General features: G+C 38.7%; 2 protein-coding genes across 22 annotated transcripts in view; one reads left to right on the forward strand and one right to left on the reverse strand.

The window, feature by feature from the left end:
- JAK1 (Janus kinase 1) overlaps nucleotides 1-3,530 on the forward strand; it is a 130,884-nt gene extending 127,354 nt beyond the window's left edge. For all 17 annotated transcript variants that reach the window (XM_077997875.1, XM_077997883.1, XM_077998188.1 and 14 more), the window contains 3 exon segments: nucleotides 548-665; nucleotides 1,251-1,361; nucleotides 2,112-3,530. In XM_077997875.1, coding sequence (XP_077854001.1) covers nucleotides 548-665; nucleotides 1,251-1,361; nucleotides 2,112-2,207 — 325 coding nt within the window. In that variant the 3' untranslated portion in view covers nucleotides 2,208-3,530.
- RAVER2 (ribonucleoprotein, PTB binding 2) overlaps nucleotides 3,527-17,559 on the reverse strand; it is an 86,279-nt gene continuing 72,246 nt past the window's right edge. For 3 of the 5 annotated variants that reach the window (XM_015141708.3, XM_015141714.3, XM_015141715.3), the window contains exon 12: nucleotides 3,527-5,865. In XM_015141708.3, coding sequence (XP_014997194.2) covers nucleotides 5,719-5,865 — 147 coding nt within the window. In that variant the 3' untranslated portion in view covers nucleotides 3,527-5,718. Of the gene's footprint in view, nucleotides 5,866-11,187; nucleotides 11,343-17,559 lie in introns of all 5 variants that reach the window. The other 2 variants (XR_001445773.3, XR_013401230.1) reach the window with 1 other exon arrangement.

Raw genomic sequence — 17,559 nt, forward strand, 5'->3', positions numbered from 1 at the left:
CCAGAGCCAGTGACAGCATGAACTAGGACAGTGTCTGGGATAGTGACAGTAGGATTTGAGAGAAGTGAGTAGGTTCAAGGAGTATTTAAGGAGATTGGGTGCAGTGGAATGCCTTCATTTTTGGGTTGGGCAAGTGGGTATCATTCAGCAAAATAGGTAATGCTGGAAGAGGATTGGGCAGTGACGCCACATTGGGCAGTGAGGCCACTGATATCTCATTTTGAGCCTGCAGGCAGTCAGACCTGGGGCTCATCATTACATGGCCACCTCCTCCCGTACCGAGAGCATGTTCTCAGTGAAATGAAGAGCACAGACTTGTGTTATTTTAGGGCAGATGCGTGCTACCGAGAGCCTGTAAAGGATGCTGTACTATAGGTCAGATGTGCACCATAGCAGCTTATACGTGATACGTGTAAAACATCATCCACACTCAGATGCTCTATTAAATTATAAGAAAAACCAAAGAGGTGATTTTTCAGTTATCCTGTAATGTCAGTTGGAATGTGCCTCCCAGGAAATGAAGTTTTGTGTTCTGCTTCCTTTCAAGGTATGCTCCAGAATGTTTAATGCAATCTAAATTTTATATCGCCTCTGACGTCTGGTCTTTTGGAGTCACTCTGCATGAGCTGCTGACTTACTGTGACTCAGATTCTAGTCCCATGGCTGTAAGTCCTCCTTTTCTCTTCATTTGAATCCAGTACCCATTTAAAATGTGTCCATCCCTCTGCTTGGTTAACTTTTGTTTTTAAATGAAATCCAATCAATGTATTATAATGGAAAGTGTCACTTTCCCACTTAACTTGGTTTGCTACTTGACAGTTATTTGTGGATCTCTCAAGTCTTGCTTTCACAGTGAGCCCAGAGTTCCATAGGATGGCCTTGACTCTCAAGGATCTTATCTGTGTAGAGATGAACGGCAGTTTTATGGGAAAATGAGCAAGTTAGGTGGGGTAGCATTGGATAGGGACCAGCCTTGTCTGCGCCTCCTTCATTCCTAAATCAGATCATTTTCTTGAGACAGACTCCTTGACTAGCACAAGGAGTGGCTGGTAGAGTCTAAGACATTGGTTAGAGACAGATCATTGAAAGCTAATAAGGATTTTGCATTTTTATTTAAAGTTACTAAGGGCAAAAGCCTTTTTATTGCTACTTAAATTTCCAGTTGATTGTAGAAATTTCACCTTAATCTGTTTGGCATTTATGTAAATACATGCAAAGTTAAATGTTTTGTTTGGTTTTATTTTATATAGTTGTTCCTGAAAATGATAGGCCCAACCCATGGCCAGATGACAGTCACAAGACTTGTGAATACATTAAAAGAAGGAAAACGCCTGCCGTGCCCGCCTAACTGTCCAGATGAGGTATCTATGGGCCACGTCACAGTAGTAACACTCCATTTCTATTGTGTTTTCGCAGCTTGAGTTATCCAGAAATGGGTAGAGGGGAGAGCGAGGAAATGATGCAGTGAAGTCCTATAAAATAGTTTTCTGAAGCTGAATTTCACATAAGATAACTGAGAAAGCGCCTTTGGGGCTAGATGATAGCCACCAGTTAGGTTCAGAGCAAGGATTCCCTCCAAAAGCCAGCCCCTCTTTATCCACTTGCTTGCCCCAGAGGGACAGGTTTTGGTGTAGCCTTAGTGTGACAAATATATATAATTGCATTTTTTGTGTGTAAGTTAGTTTATCCCACTTATTAGTAGCATTTATAGTATGTATTCAGTTTTCTAAGTGAACTGAGCCCTTTAATACTAAAAACTCTTGAGACTGCGTAAGACACACTAAACAGTATGAGTCAGAGAGTGAGGCAGCCAGTCTGGAAAGTTTAAGTCTGAACTGAGATTCAGCTTCACTCTCTAACCGGTTTACAGGAATGACCTGGATTTTACTGCAGTCAGTCAACCCTTGAGCTTCTCAAATGTTAAAATACTATTTATGAACTAGAGTTGTATCCCATTTTCTGTGTTTTAAACTGTTCAAACACTCGTTTTTCTGGTCTTTAAGGAGAAGTCATTTACATTTCCAAAATTACTTTCTTACCCTTGATGTTTCTATATATTTTTTAAAGTTCCCAAATCTAACATTTTTACTGTTATTTCTTTCTTTTTACAGGTTTATCAACTTATGAGGAAATGCTGGGAATTCCAACCATCCAATCGGACAAGCTTTCAGAACCTTATTGAAGGATTTGAAGCACTTTTAAAATAAGCATGAATAACATTTAAATTCCACAGATTATCAAGTCCTCCTCCCACAACAAATGCCCAAGCCATTTTTTAAAAATTTGTAATGAAAACAGTTTGTGTTCTGTCCAAAAAGTCATTGAACTCATACTTGAGTACATATACATGTATAAGGCATGCTGTAGTGCTTAATATGAGTAAGGAGTTCCTCTTTAAATTTGGTACCGGTAACTTAGTGACACATAACGACAACCAAAATATTTGAAAGCACTTAAGCACTCCTCCTTGTGGAAAGAATATGCCACCATTTCCTCTGGCTAGATCACCGTCACAACTGCATACCAAAAGGGGATTTTTGAAAACAAGAGGAGTTGACCAAAATAATGTCTGAAGATGATTGCTTTTCCCTGCTGCCAGCTGATCTGAAATGTTTTGCTGGCACATTAATCATAAAGATTGATGGACCTAGCCCTCAGATTTCAATATCTATACAGTACTAGACCATGCATTCTTAAAATATTAGATACCAGGTAGTATATATTGTTTCTGTACAAAAATGATTGTATTCTCTCACCAGTAGGACTTAAAACTTTGAGTTGTTTCTCCAGTGGCTTAGCTCTTGTTCCCTTGGGTGACCACTAGCACCCATTTTTGAGAAAACTGGTTCTACATGGGGGGATAGCTGTGGAATAGATGATTAGCTGCATGTTAATTCTCGAGAACTAAGCCTGTGCCAGTGCTTTCCTAAGCAGTATACCTTTAATCAGAACTCATTCCCAGAGCCTGGATGCTATTACACATGCTTTTAAGAAATGTCAATGTATGTCCTTTAATAACTCTACCACTTTGGAGCAAGCTATTCCAGCATTGGTTTTGAATGCTGTATGCAACCAGTCAGAATACCACGTACGCTGCACTGTTCTTAGAGTGTTTCCATACTTACCACCGATCTACAAGGGTTGATCCCTGTTTTTACCATCACCCTATGGTACAACACTTGAAAGGAAAGACCCCGCTAGAGGCACTAATGAACTTCAGGATCCACTAGACAGTTTTCAGTTTGCTTGGAGGTAGCTGGGTAATCAAAAACGTTTAGTCACTGATTCAATGTGAACTATTAAGGCCTTTATGACCAAGAGTCTGAAAAATCTTATGCTGTTTAGTATTTGTTTGATATTGTTACTTTTCACCTGTTGAGCCCAAATTCAGGATTGAGTCAATGGTGGCAATAAAGTTGCCATTTAAATTTGTTCATAGCCTACAACACCAAGGTCTCTGTGTCAAACCTGTGGCCACTCTATATGCACTTTGTTTACTCTTTATACAAATAAATATACTAAAGACTTTACATGCATATGCCTTTTAATATTAAGATTTCATTTTCAAAGCATTTCAAACAATTTGCTAACATAGAAAAATAACAGTATAGTTTTGGGGGGAGGAGGGGGTGGGTTATGGTCCTTATTACTAACACCACTTGATTTGCACTTCATTATTGTGCCCAGTGATAATGGGACGCAGGCCAGTATGGATGGCATGTCCACTGTGCCATAGTCCAGACACCTTTGTTTTACTTCCTTCAACCTCTTCCTGCTTTCACTTTGCAGCTCTGATGATGCAAAATTCACCATCTTTCCTTCCTTCTGTTTGCACCATAGTGGAGGTGTGACTAAGCACTGAAGAGGCTGAATGCAACAGGAAAATAGGAAGGAGAAGTGCAGGGTGTGAAAAACCCATTAGTCATCTGCTATATAACTGGATGATGCCTAATTTTTATCAGTTATTTATAGGTAGTATACTTAGAAATTACCTTAAACTTTGTAGCTGTCATTTTCCAACAGAAGCTACTATATGCAATAAATTAGACCAAATGAAATTCTTTACAAAGCATACAACATATGTACCAATTCTAGACTTCATAATTAAAACAGGATATCCACATCATAGTTAAAAATAACAAGTCCCCAAAGTGACAAGATATTTAATGATCTGATTTCAAAAAGCGCGGGATAGAGATCCCAAATTCCCTATCAATTAATTACAGTCTTACAACAATAAACAAACTTAGAAATTTCTAGATGGCAAAAGGTTTCTCATGCATTTAATACCAAGGTCTTCAAGAAATGGTGATGTCAAAAGTCATATTCCGTAAAGATAAAACTTCTTTCACAAGTAAATTGTGTTAAATAACTGATTTTTCATCCTAATACACTATCAAAGAGTGAGAGAGAGAGCAGAGAGTGAGGTATAGCTTATTAGCTCAGAGTGGTTATAAATACTGTGACTCCTTAAGACTCCATCAGCAAGTGCAGTATTGACTGCTTTACTATATTGTGGAAATAGGGCATTTAGTGATCAAAATAGGCCCGTCATTAGATCATTACTAGTATATGGTATGAAATGAGCACAGAAACCCATGGTCCTTTCCACCTACAAGTCTGTCTCAAAGGCTAAAGGTCTGTCTTTAGGTGAATTAAAAGGAATAGTTGCTATTAGAATTAGTGCTATTAGATCAGGGATCAGCAAACACTGTGTATAAATGGCCAGATAGTCAAAATTTTAGGCCATATGGTCTTTGCAGGCCATACAGTCTGTTGAAGCTAATCAGTTCTGCCATTGTAGCATAGGAGTGCCACAGACAACATGTAAATGAATGAGCATGGCAACGTCCCAATAAAATTTTATATATGGATACTGAAATCTCAAATTCATATAAATTTCATGTCATAAATTTTCTTTTTTCTCCAACCACTTAAAAATGTAAACATTAGTCTTAGCTTGCAGGCAGCACAAAAGCGGGTGGTAGACCAAATGTGGCCCGAGGCTGTAGTGTGCCAACCCCTTTATTGGATCGCCAAAGCTACTTTTCTTAAAATACCTTCTATTTTTCACAGAAGGTATAAATGGTAAACAACATCTTAAAGCATCGGTAGTACTGGATACCTTTGACATCACTGTCACTCTCTTACCGGGTTTAATTTTGCGTGGCTGGTGTGGGTGTAATTGAGTACAATTAAAGATGTAAAGATGCATGTAGAGCATCTTTATAATATTACCATCAGCACATTTGGTACTTGCACCCTTGTAGTTCTAGGAAAAGTCTTAAAAATGTAAAAATGCAATTACTTCTAGGGAAAGTAAATTGAAATGCACATTGGCTTGTAAGAAACTCATTCTTCTAAGGCTCGGGAAACAACACTGCTTCCCATTTATTGCTTCAAACTTTTATAGATGGTGTCAGAATTATTCCCAGTCCTCAAACAAGGAATAGTGGAACATTGTTAGTTTCTCCAATGGATTGTAAGTTAGCACACTGATTAAGATGCATCTGACTCTAGTGGAAAATGTCCTCAATTGATGTCTTTTCTTATTGCTATTTTTTATTTGGCATTTCTGCCTGCTGCACAACACAGTTCCTTCTGGGAAATTATAAACCCGTATTTAAAGGATATGGCTAGTTTGAATGAAGTTAAGGCAGCGATGAACAGCAGAGATACTGCAGAGAACCTTAGGGGGTTATTAGGAGAGAGCTTAACTCAGTACACTCGCTTCTTTTTTAAGTAAGTTTCCATGTAATATGCTCCTGTGCCCTGAGAATGCTGGTCAACACATTCCACTGAACCACCTTCTGGGGCAGAGATGAGATATGATGAGCCTCGCTTTTCATTTCTTAAAGATGACACCTATGAGAAAATAAAATTGCAGATAGTTTTAAAATCTGAAGTTGGCTTATTCATGAAATATAAGAAAAGCATTCTACTTTGAGTTGGTAAATACAGAATAACAGGATAAATACCCAAACTATCAAAAAATACATAACCCCTTAATTGCTGTATCAATATCACCTTTGGAACTTCTGCAGGACACAAACCAGTCTCAGCACCTTCACTCCCAACCCCAACATTCTGGGAAAAGAAAAATGAGAGCACTGCGTGCAGTTGCTTCTGCTGATCACAGCTAGTTAAACCCACGGAATCAGAATATCAACACCGAGTGTCAATCAAGCTGCATATTGAATTAGATGTTAAGTGTGCCTGGTGACAAGAGGAGTGGTGAGAGAATAAATCAGTAGGTGTAGAAACTGACAAATGACATCAAGGAAAACAACATGATGCATTCTAGAGAGCAATGGGAAACTCAAGAGCTTTGGTCTCCACAATAATCGCCTGGTGAGCATATTAAAATGCAGATTTTCAGGCACCATCCCAGAGATTCTAACCTGAAAGTGGGCCAGATGTCCTCACAAGCGGTCACAGTGATAGCACAGTAAATTAGATGGTGTAGCACTGCTCAGCTTAATGCCTCTTAGTTTTAGCTTTTACAAAAATAAGTGCAACAAGCTTATCAAAGCAGAATTATGTGACTTAATATGCAAGAACTTAGAAATGATTGATGAGTAAAGCTTCCAGCAGCACACAGAAGCCTTCTCACGTTGCAATTAAAACTGCAGTTGTTTTTGAACCAACAACAGTCACAATTTTTAAAAGTGCAGCCAGCCTCAGAGGGAACAGATGATACGTCTCTCTCAACTCCTTGCTAAAGTAGTTCTCAATGGTCCATGTTAGGAAGAGGGATGACCAGACTGCATCCTCTGGTACTTCATTTCAATGTGGCTTACTGTGGGGACAGGCCAATACAAAGCATCTTCACACAAGCCAGTGTAAAGGAGTGAAGCTGATGGGCAAAGAATCTGGCTTGAATTTCTGCCTCGACATTTTTTTTCCTAGTAGTAAAGTATATCTGGGGTTTGTGTTGGAATATGTTGGAAGGGAAGCAGGTGAGAGGATAGATGAAAGGAGACCGGCCGCCGTAAGTTGATAGTTGTCGAAGCTGAGTTGATGGTGACAAGGGTGCAGCCCTAGAGAAGGGCTGCTGCACCAAACAGCTTGCTCACCTCTTAGGCAGAGCCTCTGCCCCAAAAACCCTTCCTCCCAGTGTCCAGCCTCTTCATTCTCTCCAGCTGCCTTCTTCATTAGGGCCCCTTCGCTGGTAGGTGATCTTTCTGAACATTGAACCCCAGCCACTAACACCGTCAGACCTTACTTCAGGTATAAAGAATTCTTTTTAGCAGCTTTCCTCCTCTTATAAGTCATCAGTCCATTCTATAAATAGATTTTCCAAAGACTAGGGGAGGGAAGCAGACAGTTCACTCTGGGATCTGGGATGCTCCTGCTCTTCTCACCCACCTTCCCCAATTCTTCTCCCCATGTAGTTATCTATTCTTTCGTGTCTTGGCATGTAGCAAAGCAGCAGCCTGGGTTTCTGTCTTTCTATACCATCTTCACTGTCAGAAGCCAGATAGGAAATTTATTTCATTCTTTTATTCAAAGGGCTTCCCAATGGTGCTACACCATTCACAGAACCAACTGAGACCTATGAGATCAGCAAAAAACTTCACTGAGCGGCACAGGAAAATATTAGAACAGGAAATGAAAGTGGGTGTCACTCATCTTACAATGAAGACAAAGCCTGCAAACATTACGTTGAGTAAAATAAGACATTCAAAAAGAGACAGACATGGTATGATTACACCAATGTGAGATATAAAAGTTAGTCCCGGTTATAAAAACAGAAAGTCAAATGATGTTCTCTTCAGGAGCTGAGGGAGAGAGCGGGAAAAGTACAGTTTACTATCAGATTTTTTGTAAAATGAAAATCTAGAGATCTGTTGCAAAATAATGTAAATATACTGAACATTACTAAACTGTACACTTAAATATTTAATAGTAATTTTATATTTTTATCACAATTAAAAATTTAAACCTTAAAAAAAAATAAAATGGGTTTCACTATAGCCCTTGTGATACTGGGAGAAAGGTAATCCTTCTGATATGCCCTATCAAAGATCTAACTTCTAGTCTAAGGACTGGTGAATGGGGAATGATGATTTAAAATTTTGAAACAAAGCTCAGTGCTCTGGGAGAAATAAATTCCTACATAAGAACCACCACCACCACCACCACCACCACAAAACACAAAAGAGGGAAAGAATATAAAGTTAGCAAATATTTTTCCTTCTATTTTGTATTTGCAGGATATAGACATCCATTCCTTTATAAGTGATCTATTGTGGGCACTGAGTTTGTGTGCTATGAGGTTTACCTGGATGAATGAAACTTGGACTATGCCCTCCCATAGCTCATATCCTAGGAGGGGAAGGAAGAGGAATGCAAAACATAATTCTAAAAGGGGACTTCCACTTTGACAAAAGAGAAATAGAAGTGAAGTGCTAAAGCTTTTTACAGACAAGGAAAATGGGGGAGGGGGCTTGAAAGGTACAGGCACTGATTTCATGGATGAGATGGCATCTGAGTTAGGATTTGGAAGTGAGGTCATATATGGACATGAGGAGACAGGCAGTGACCCTTCCAGGAGAAAGGCAGGGCCTGTGCAAAGGCAGATGGCAAAAAAGCCAGGCCTGTGATGGTAGCAGCTGGCAGGCAGAAGAGGGCAGTGGCAGATGAGGTTGAAAAATGAAGCTGGCCTCAGTCATAGAGGGCTGGAATGCCAGGCTAAGGACTATAAACAGGACCATACCCTTGATCTTGGAATATGGCAAGATTAATAAGCAGCTCCGTAAAAAGTATGGCAAGGAGACAGGCATTATTAGGTTTCTCCAGGAGGCTATTGAACTTCTCCCTTCACATGCATGTGAGCAAACACACACAGATTATATGTGATTTAAGACTTGATTTAAAATTTAGCATGAAACTTACAGATGAGACAGAACAAAGTGGTATACTTAGAAAATCTGAAAACGATTTTGATAAGCATTTATGCTTTGAATACTAAACAAAAGGAAGACCTTGAGAGAAACTGTAATATTCTAGTTTTACAAGTCTAATATTCAGGTGGAAATCAAATACACACAATAGTCATTTTAGGGGACTTCATCTTTAGCAGGGTCTTTTTTAGGGTTGGCTGAAACCACTCTATGAATAGTTTGCACCCAGTGGTTCCATTCTATACTTTGGAAGTACAATCCAAGTCTAATACTTCCTTATCAGAATGGGCATAACTTCAGTGGAGGCCCCTCACTCTCGTGCCCCTGGGCAATCCTACTATATCCCCACCCTACCCTGCCCACTTATCTCCCCTCCCCTAAGTGACTACTTCAAGCCTTCTCTTTTCTCGAAGCCCCAGCAATACACCCTCATCTTCACTCTCAGCTGATGCTTTGCTTTCTATTTCACCAAGGAAACAAAATCGAAAGAGAAATCTTAAGATGCACAGTGACTGACTCCTGGTCTCTTTACTTACCCTCACTTCCTTGGTGATCTCATCCAATTTCATGCAATTCACAATTATAGCAATTTACAGGAATGTGATGGTTCTCAAATATATACCTCTGCCCATAACTCTCCCCTCACCTCCAGACTTGTATAATGAACACCAATACGGGAACATCTTCACTTAGGGATCTAACATCTAAAACGTACCCATAAAACTTGCTCCACCCACACAGTCTTGCCCATCTCAATCAGTAACAAATTCATTTTTCTAGGCCAAAACTCTTGAGGCCTTGGTTCCTCTCTTACCCTCGTATACCCCATTGACTCCACCTTCCAAAAAATGTCTCCAGCCCAGCCACATATCACTGCCTCTGCTGCTTCCAGGCTTGTCCAAGTCAGTGTTTTTACTTGAATTGTACCACAGCAGCTTCCTAACTGACCCTGCTATGTTCTACATTCATTATTTAACACAGCAGCTAGACATGTTAAACTATAAATACAGTCAATTATCCCTATACTCAAAACATTCCAGTGGCTTTCTATCTTAGAGTAAAAGCCAAAGTCCTTACAAGGGCCTAAAAGGTCACAAACTGTCTGTGTGCTCTGCCTCCCCCACCCCACTGTGACTTCATCTCCTATTCTCCACTTTGCTCACTCCTCTTCTGCCCTAAAGGTTGCTTGCTGTTCCTTTAACAGACCAAGCATGTTTCTGCCTCAGAACCCCTGCACTTGCTGTTCCCTGTCCCTGGAACGCACTTTTACATAGATACTCATGTGGCACACTCCCTAAAGCTCTGATCTTTGCCCAAGAATCAGTTTTACAATGAACCCTTCCTTGACCACGTATTTAAACTCCAAGTCTTCCCAGACACTCTTTAGCCTTCACCTTATTTTCTCTACAGCGATCACTATTCCTTTTACTAATTTTTTTCCCTAAATGTAAGTTCCATTCTTATAAGAATTTTGATGTTTTGTTCATTGCCATACCCCTAGTGCCTAGAACAGTCCTGTCATATAGTAGACATTCAGTATATACTGGTTGAATGAGTAAATGAATACCTTTCAAAAAATATTTTCTAAGCATGCATTCCCAATTCCTTCAGTGAATAGTCATAGGCTATGGTTTCTGACACTCTGGCATGGCAAAACTGGACACCATAATCTACTAGAGCCTACCAAAGCAAAGATTAATGTGCTTCTCACTTTGGGCAGCTGCCCTCTTGTTAGAATTTCAAATTAGTTGGCTCTTTTAACTGTTGCTCACCAATCTAATCTTTTGCACACATCTACTATGAAACCCATTCTCTATGCAGTTGCTATTTTATCTTAGATTTAAAAAAAATTTTCTTTTATTAAAGCAAATCTTTTTATTTTCATATAAATGTAGACTTTCTTTTATCCCATTCATTTCCAAGTGAATGCAGAAACAGAATGTCACCATATCATTTGCTGACTGCCAGTTTACTACTTACAATGTATCTTAAGCTCAATTTTTAAGCTCATGTCAATAATTGAACTGGTGGCTAGTTTTCATAGCTCTCATAAGAATTGGGGAAAGGGGAATCTTGACTATCCCTTAGAAGATTCCTTTGGGATATGTTAATGTCAACAGTGAATTCCATTAGGCTCATCTGCTATCAGTCCAATTAAAGGTATTTATTATTGTTGTTCTTCTGAAAAGAATATAAGCATTTAGCAGGTAGTCCTTTAAATACAAAATGAAATTTGTTTTCAGAAAATTCTGCCTCTAGGACTCCTCAGTCTCACCCTTACCTTCAGCTCCACTTCACCTTTTCTAAGTCTTGTCTCTTCAGTGGAGTCAGGTATATGGAGAACCAAAATTGGACTGCACTAGTTCTCCTGAGGTCTGAATCAAGCCCCTAATGTCCCTTTCTTATAGCTTCAAGTCCAGCTTTTAGATTTCAGACCTACAGAAACATGAATTAATTTTATTATCATTTCTGCATTAAACATTTTTAAAATTTTATTTAAAAATACAACTTTCTCCCATTGTTAAAAATGTTTCAAAATCAATATGCTTCATTCTGTGACATTAATGATATAACTAATAAAAAATGTCTCTGTCTCATATATACATACATAAATGTTTCCAATGTTCATATTCATGTTTGCCTCTCAGCTACTTTTCTTCATATGAATAATGGTTAAGTCCTAACATTGGATTTAACGATTCATCCCCAAAAAGGTATTGCACAGCACTAATTTTTTTTTTTTTTTTGGAGACAGGGTCTTGCTCTGCTGCCCAGGCTGGAGTGCAATGGCGGGATCTCAGCTCACTGCAGCCTCTGCCTCCTGGGCTCAAGCGATTCTCCTGCCTCAGCCTCCTGAGTAGCTGGGATTACAAGCGTGCACCACCACACCTGGCTAATTTTTTGTATTTTCTGTAGAGAGAGGGTTTCCCCATGTTGGCCAGGTTGGTCTTGAACTCCTGACCTTAGGTGATCCACCCACCTCAGCCTCCCAAAGTGCCGGAATTATAAGCATGAGCCACCGCGCCCAGCCAAAATACATTTCAATAGCTTGCTTTCCTTAATTCCAGTTTTTAACCAAAATCACTTTTTAAAAGTACTTTCCAACTTATTGTCTAGGGTTAATATATAGATAACCTGTGCTCCCATAATTGCTGTTTAATGTGGGCTTATGTTTTAAAACATATTTTGTATGATAGGTGTTTGTCACAAGATTCGGATCTATCACGGTCCATACAAAAATCCACACAGCATTCATTACATAATATAATGTACTTTTTGGCAAGTTGGCCTGCATTGTTTGACCACTGGGTGGCAGCATTCGGCTCTGTATGAAAGGACCAAGCATTTTCCAGGTCTTTTGTTCATTTTTCTTTCCTCTTCCCTCATCACATCATCTCATCATATATTCTGTGGTTGATTCCCTGGAACAAGGCAGTCAGCCTCCTGGCAGGGGAGATCCCTGGAATCAGGGCAACACAAGAACACACTGTGCAAGCAGATAACACTGCTGTGCTGCATGCTGGACAACTGCCACGTATGGCAACTGTCAAATGAAAAATCAAAATCAGGCCAGGTGCAGTGGCACAGGCCTGTAATCCTAGCACTTTGGGAGACCAAGGCAGGCAGATCACTTGAGGTCAGGAGTTCAAGACCAGCCTGGTCAACGTGGTGAAACCCCATCTCTACTAAAAATACAAAAATTAGCTGGGCATGGTGGTGGGCACCTGTAATCCCAGCTACTCAGGAGGCTGAGGCAGGAGAATCACTTGAACCCAGGAGGTGGAGGTTGCAGTGAGCTGAGATTGTGCCATTGTACTCCAGCCTGGGCGACAGAGCAAGACTCTGTCTCAAAAAGAAAAAAAAAAAAAAATTCACAACGTAAGCAGTCGTATTAAACAGCTGAAAAAACTCTTACATTTTTTTTACATTATTGAGACTAACGACTACATCAAACTGGAAAGACGCTTAAGATATATTTTGACCTATTTTACCTATTTTAATTAAAGGGGAAGGGTGAAATGTTTTGTCTTTGATAAATTATAATTAGATGTTAGATTTAGGTGTTTAATAGACATTTAATAAAGTGGCTTAAAAGCTTCTCTTTTAAGGTAGGTTTCTCCCAACCATTTGACATAGATGGACCTCAGAATCTGAAATTTCAAACTCAATTTGTACATTCATATTGACAGGTTTACATAGCTGACTATAATGCTATTATCACTGCTACAATGTATACTACAAATTTTTAAATAATTTATTTCTGATTTAAGTTTTCTCAATCACAGTTCAAATACTGAAGACATACAGTCTTTGAGAAAATTAGTAACTACAGCTCAATGGCAATTCTATACAACTAACTAGAGAAATGGAAGGGGTAGTGCATTTAAAACTTATTTCTAATTAGACCTAGATCTTGAAAAATGGATCTGATCTGTTTGCTTATAACTAGCTACTTTTAGGATCTCTAAAACACTAAATGAAAATGCTATTCTCTGTTTAGTACAGTTGAAGCTTATTTTTTAAAGAGTCCAAAATTTGTTGATTCACAAGGTTCACCAACTTGTGAACAACTATCACCACAATTGAATTCTAGAGTATTTTTATCACTCTCCCCTCCCCCAAAAAATCCTGTTAATCACACTCCCTAACTCCTCCTTCCTCCAGCCCCCAGTAACCACTATCTACTTACATTCTCTATGGATTTGCCTATTCTGGATATTTCATATAAATGGAATATCATATGTGTACTTTTTGTCTGGCATATTTCACTTAGCGTAATGTTCACAAGGTTCGCCAATGTTGTAGCATGGATCAGTACTCCATTCCTTTCTATGGATGAGTAATGTTCCATCACGTGGATATTACCACATTCTGTTTATTCATTCATCACTAGACTGACATTTGGGTTGTTTTCCTTTTTGGCTGTTATGAATGCTGCTGCTGTGCCAATGCATGTACACATTTGTGTATAGACACACATTTTCAATCCTCTTGGATATACCTAGGAGTCAAATCCTGGGGCCATCTGGTAATTCTTTAACATTTGACAAACTGCCACACTCTTCCAAAGCAGCTGCACCATTTTATATCCCACCAACCCCTAGCACTGAATGAGGATTCCCATTTCTCCGCATCCTTGCCTACATTGTTATAGTTCATTTTTCTTCATTCTCTTTTCCTTCAGTTTCTCAGACAGGATCATTTCAATTGACCTACATTCCAAGTTTGTCGAGTCTTCTTCCTGCTCCAATCTGCTGCTGTGCTATAGTAAATTTTTCATTTGTTACCATACTTTTCAAATATAGAATTTCTATTTGATTTTTAAAAATAATTTCTCTCTTTATTGATATTCTCTATGTGATGAGGTGTTGTTCTCATACTTTCGCTTTTTTGTTTGTTTGTTTTTGAGAAGGAGTCTTACTCTGTCGCCCAGGCTGGAGTGCAGTGGCACAATCTCGGCTCACTGCAAGCTCTGCCTCCCAGGTTCACGCCATTCTCCTGCCTCAGCCTCCCAAGTAGCTGGGACTACAGGCGCCGGCCACCACGCCCGGCTAATTTTTTGTATTTTTAGTAGAGATGGGGTCTCACCATATTAGCCAGGATGGTCTCGATCTCCTGACCTCGATCTGCGCGCCTCGGCCTCCCAAAGTGCTGGGATTACAGGCGTGAGCCACCGCACCTGGCCTCTCATACTTTTTAAAAGTTCCTGAAACGTGGCTCTCTTTAATTCTTTGAAAATATTTTAAATCTTTGTTTAGTAAGTCCAGTGTTTGCACTTCCTTACGGACAGTTTCTATTAATTACTTTTCCCTTTGTGTATGGGTCATACTTTGTCATAAAATCTTTGTGTGTTCCTGTGTCCAGGATGGTATTGCCTAGGTTGTCTTCCAGGGTTTTTATAATTTTGTGTTTTACATTTAAGTCTTTAATCCATCTTGAGCTGATTTTTGTCTATGGTGTAAGGAAGAGGTCTGGCTTTAATCTTCTCCATATGGCTAGCCAGTTATCCCCGCACCTTTTATTGAATAGGGAGTCTTTACCCCATTGCTTTTGTCAACTTTGTCGAAGACCAGATGGTTGCAGATGTCCAGCCTTATTTCTGGGCTCTCTATTCTTTTCCATTGGTCTATGTGCCTGTTCCAACAGAGTTTCAACAAGGCATAAATATATACTTCTACTGCTTCTATTCAACATTTTACTGGAGGTTTTAGTGCAATATCGTTCGTTGGACATAGGAACGGGCAAAGATTTCATGACAAGACACCAGAAGCAATTGCAGTAAGAGCAAAAATTGACAAGTGGGATCTAATTAAATTTAAGAGCCTCTGCAAGCAAAAGAAACTATCAACAGAGTAAACAGAGAACCTATAGAATAGGAGAAAATTTTTCCAAACTATACATCTGACAAAGGGCTAATATCCTGCATTTATAAGGAACTTAAATTTACAAGAAAAAAGCAAACAACCCCATTAAAAAGTAGGCAAAGGACATAAACAGACACTTCTCAAAAGAAGACATATATGCGGCCAACAAGTATATGAAAAAAAGTTCAATATCACTGATCATTAGAGAAATGCAAATCAAAACCACAATGAGATACCATCTCATACTAGTCAGAATTGGCCATTACTAAAATGTCAAAAAATAGCAGATGCTGGTGAGGTTGTGGAGAAAAGGGAACACTAATACACTGTTGGTGGGAATGTAAATTAGTTCAACCATTGTGGCAAGTAGTGTAGCAAAATCTCAAAGAGCTAAAAACAGAATTACCATTGGACCTAGCAATCCCATTACTGCGTATATACCCAGAGTAATATAAATTATTCTATCATAAATACACATGCACACAAATGTTCACTGCAGCACTATCCACAATAGCAAAGACAAAGAATCAACCTAAATGCCCATCAGTGACAGGCTGGATATTTGGTACATATACACTATGGAAAACTATGCAGCCATAAAAAAGAACGAGATCATGTCTTTTGTGGGAACATGGATAGAGTTGGAAGCTTTTATCCTTAGCAAACTAATGCAGGAACAGAAAACCAAATACCACACGTTCTCACTCGTAAGTGGGAGCTAAATGATAAGAACTTATGAACACAAAGAAGGAAACAACAGACTGCTGTCTACATAACGGTGGAGGGTGGGAGGAGGGAGAGCAGTAGAAAAGATAACTATTGGATACTGGGCTTAATACCTGGGTGATGAAATAATATGCACAAAAAACCCCTGTGACACGTGTTTAGCTATGTAATAAACCTTCACGTGTACCCCCAAACCTAAACTTAAAAATTTTTAAATATTAGAAAAGAAAATTTGTTATAATGCAGGCTGTTTTCATTTGATAGAATTATAACTACTGTTCAATTTAGGTTTACCACTCGGATATTTGTTTTTATTAGACTTAGTTGTTTTTGTCTTTCATGGCATATTTTGGCTTAATCAAATGTTTTTATAATTTCATTGTAATTAAACTGTTCATGTTTTAGCTATATCTCTTTGTATAATTTTTTAATGGTTGCTGTATGGATTACAATATGCGTTCCACAACTTATCACAGCCTACTTAGAGTTACTTTTGATGTACTTCATGTAAAACATAACCCCAAAACCATAATTTCATTTACCTTATTGTGCTTTACACTATTGCTATCAAATATACTATATCTATATACATTATAAACCCTATATGTTAAAATTTTTGCTTTTAAATAAATTAAGAGAAAATATATAATCTTTTTTAGTCACCTGCATGTTTACTGTTGCCTTAACCCAGTGGTTCTCAATGGTGTGTGTGCTGGTGGGGGCAATCTAGGGGTTAGAGGACAAGGATGTTGCCAAATCTCCTACAAGCACAGAATAGCCCTTCCCACTTAAGAGAGAATCATCCAGCCCTAAATGTTAATAGTACCAAGATTGAGAAACCTGTCTTAAGATAATGTGCATTGTTTTTATCTGGTTGCTCTCAAGATTATCTCTTTATAACTATAGTTTTCAGCATACTAACTATAATGTGCCTAGGTAAAAATTTCCTTTTATTTATCCTGCTATGCAGGAGGACCTCCGAGCCTGTTAGATCTGTAAGTTTTTTGAAGCAAATCTGGAAAATGTTTGACCATTATTTTTTCAAATAATGTGTGCCCCATTATCTTTCTCTTCTTCTCCCAGGACTCCATTTACATGCATTTTAGACTGCTTTATATTTTCCCTCAGGTCCCTGAGGATATGTTCCGCTGGGCTTTTAAAAATCTCTTTTCTTTGTGTTCTTCAGATTGAGTTGTCTTCATGTTAACCGAACCTTTTTTCCTGGCCTCTCCAATCTTCTGCTATGCCCATCCAGTGTATTTATTTCAGATACTATAGTTTTCAGTTCCAAAGTTGTTATTTTTTAGTTTATATCTCTTGGCAGAGATTCCATATCTGTTCATTATTACTTTATTTTCTTTTAAGTTCCTAAACATATTTATAATAGCTGTTTTGTGGTTATTGTCTACAAGACCAACATCTGGGTCACCTTGGGGTCAGTTTCTACTTTTTCTCTTAATTGTGAGTCACATTTTCTTGCTTCTTCAACTATCTAGTAATTTTGTTCTACTGGACATATTGATTACTATAATATATTGTAGAGGCTACAGATTCTATTATCT

Source organism: Macaca mulatta, chromosome 1, assembly GCF_049350105.2.
Source record: "Macaca mulatta isolate MMU2019108-1 chromosome 1, T2T-MMU8v2.0, whole genome shotgun sequence".
NCBI classification, from domain to species: Eukaryota; Metazoa; Chordata; class Mammalia; order Primates; family Cercopithecidae; genus Macaca; species Macaca mulatta.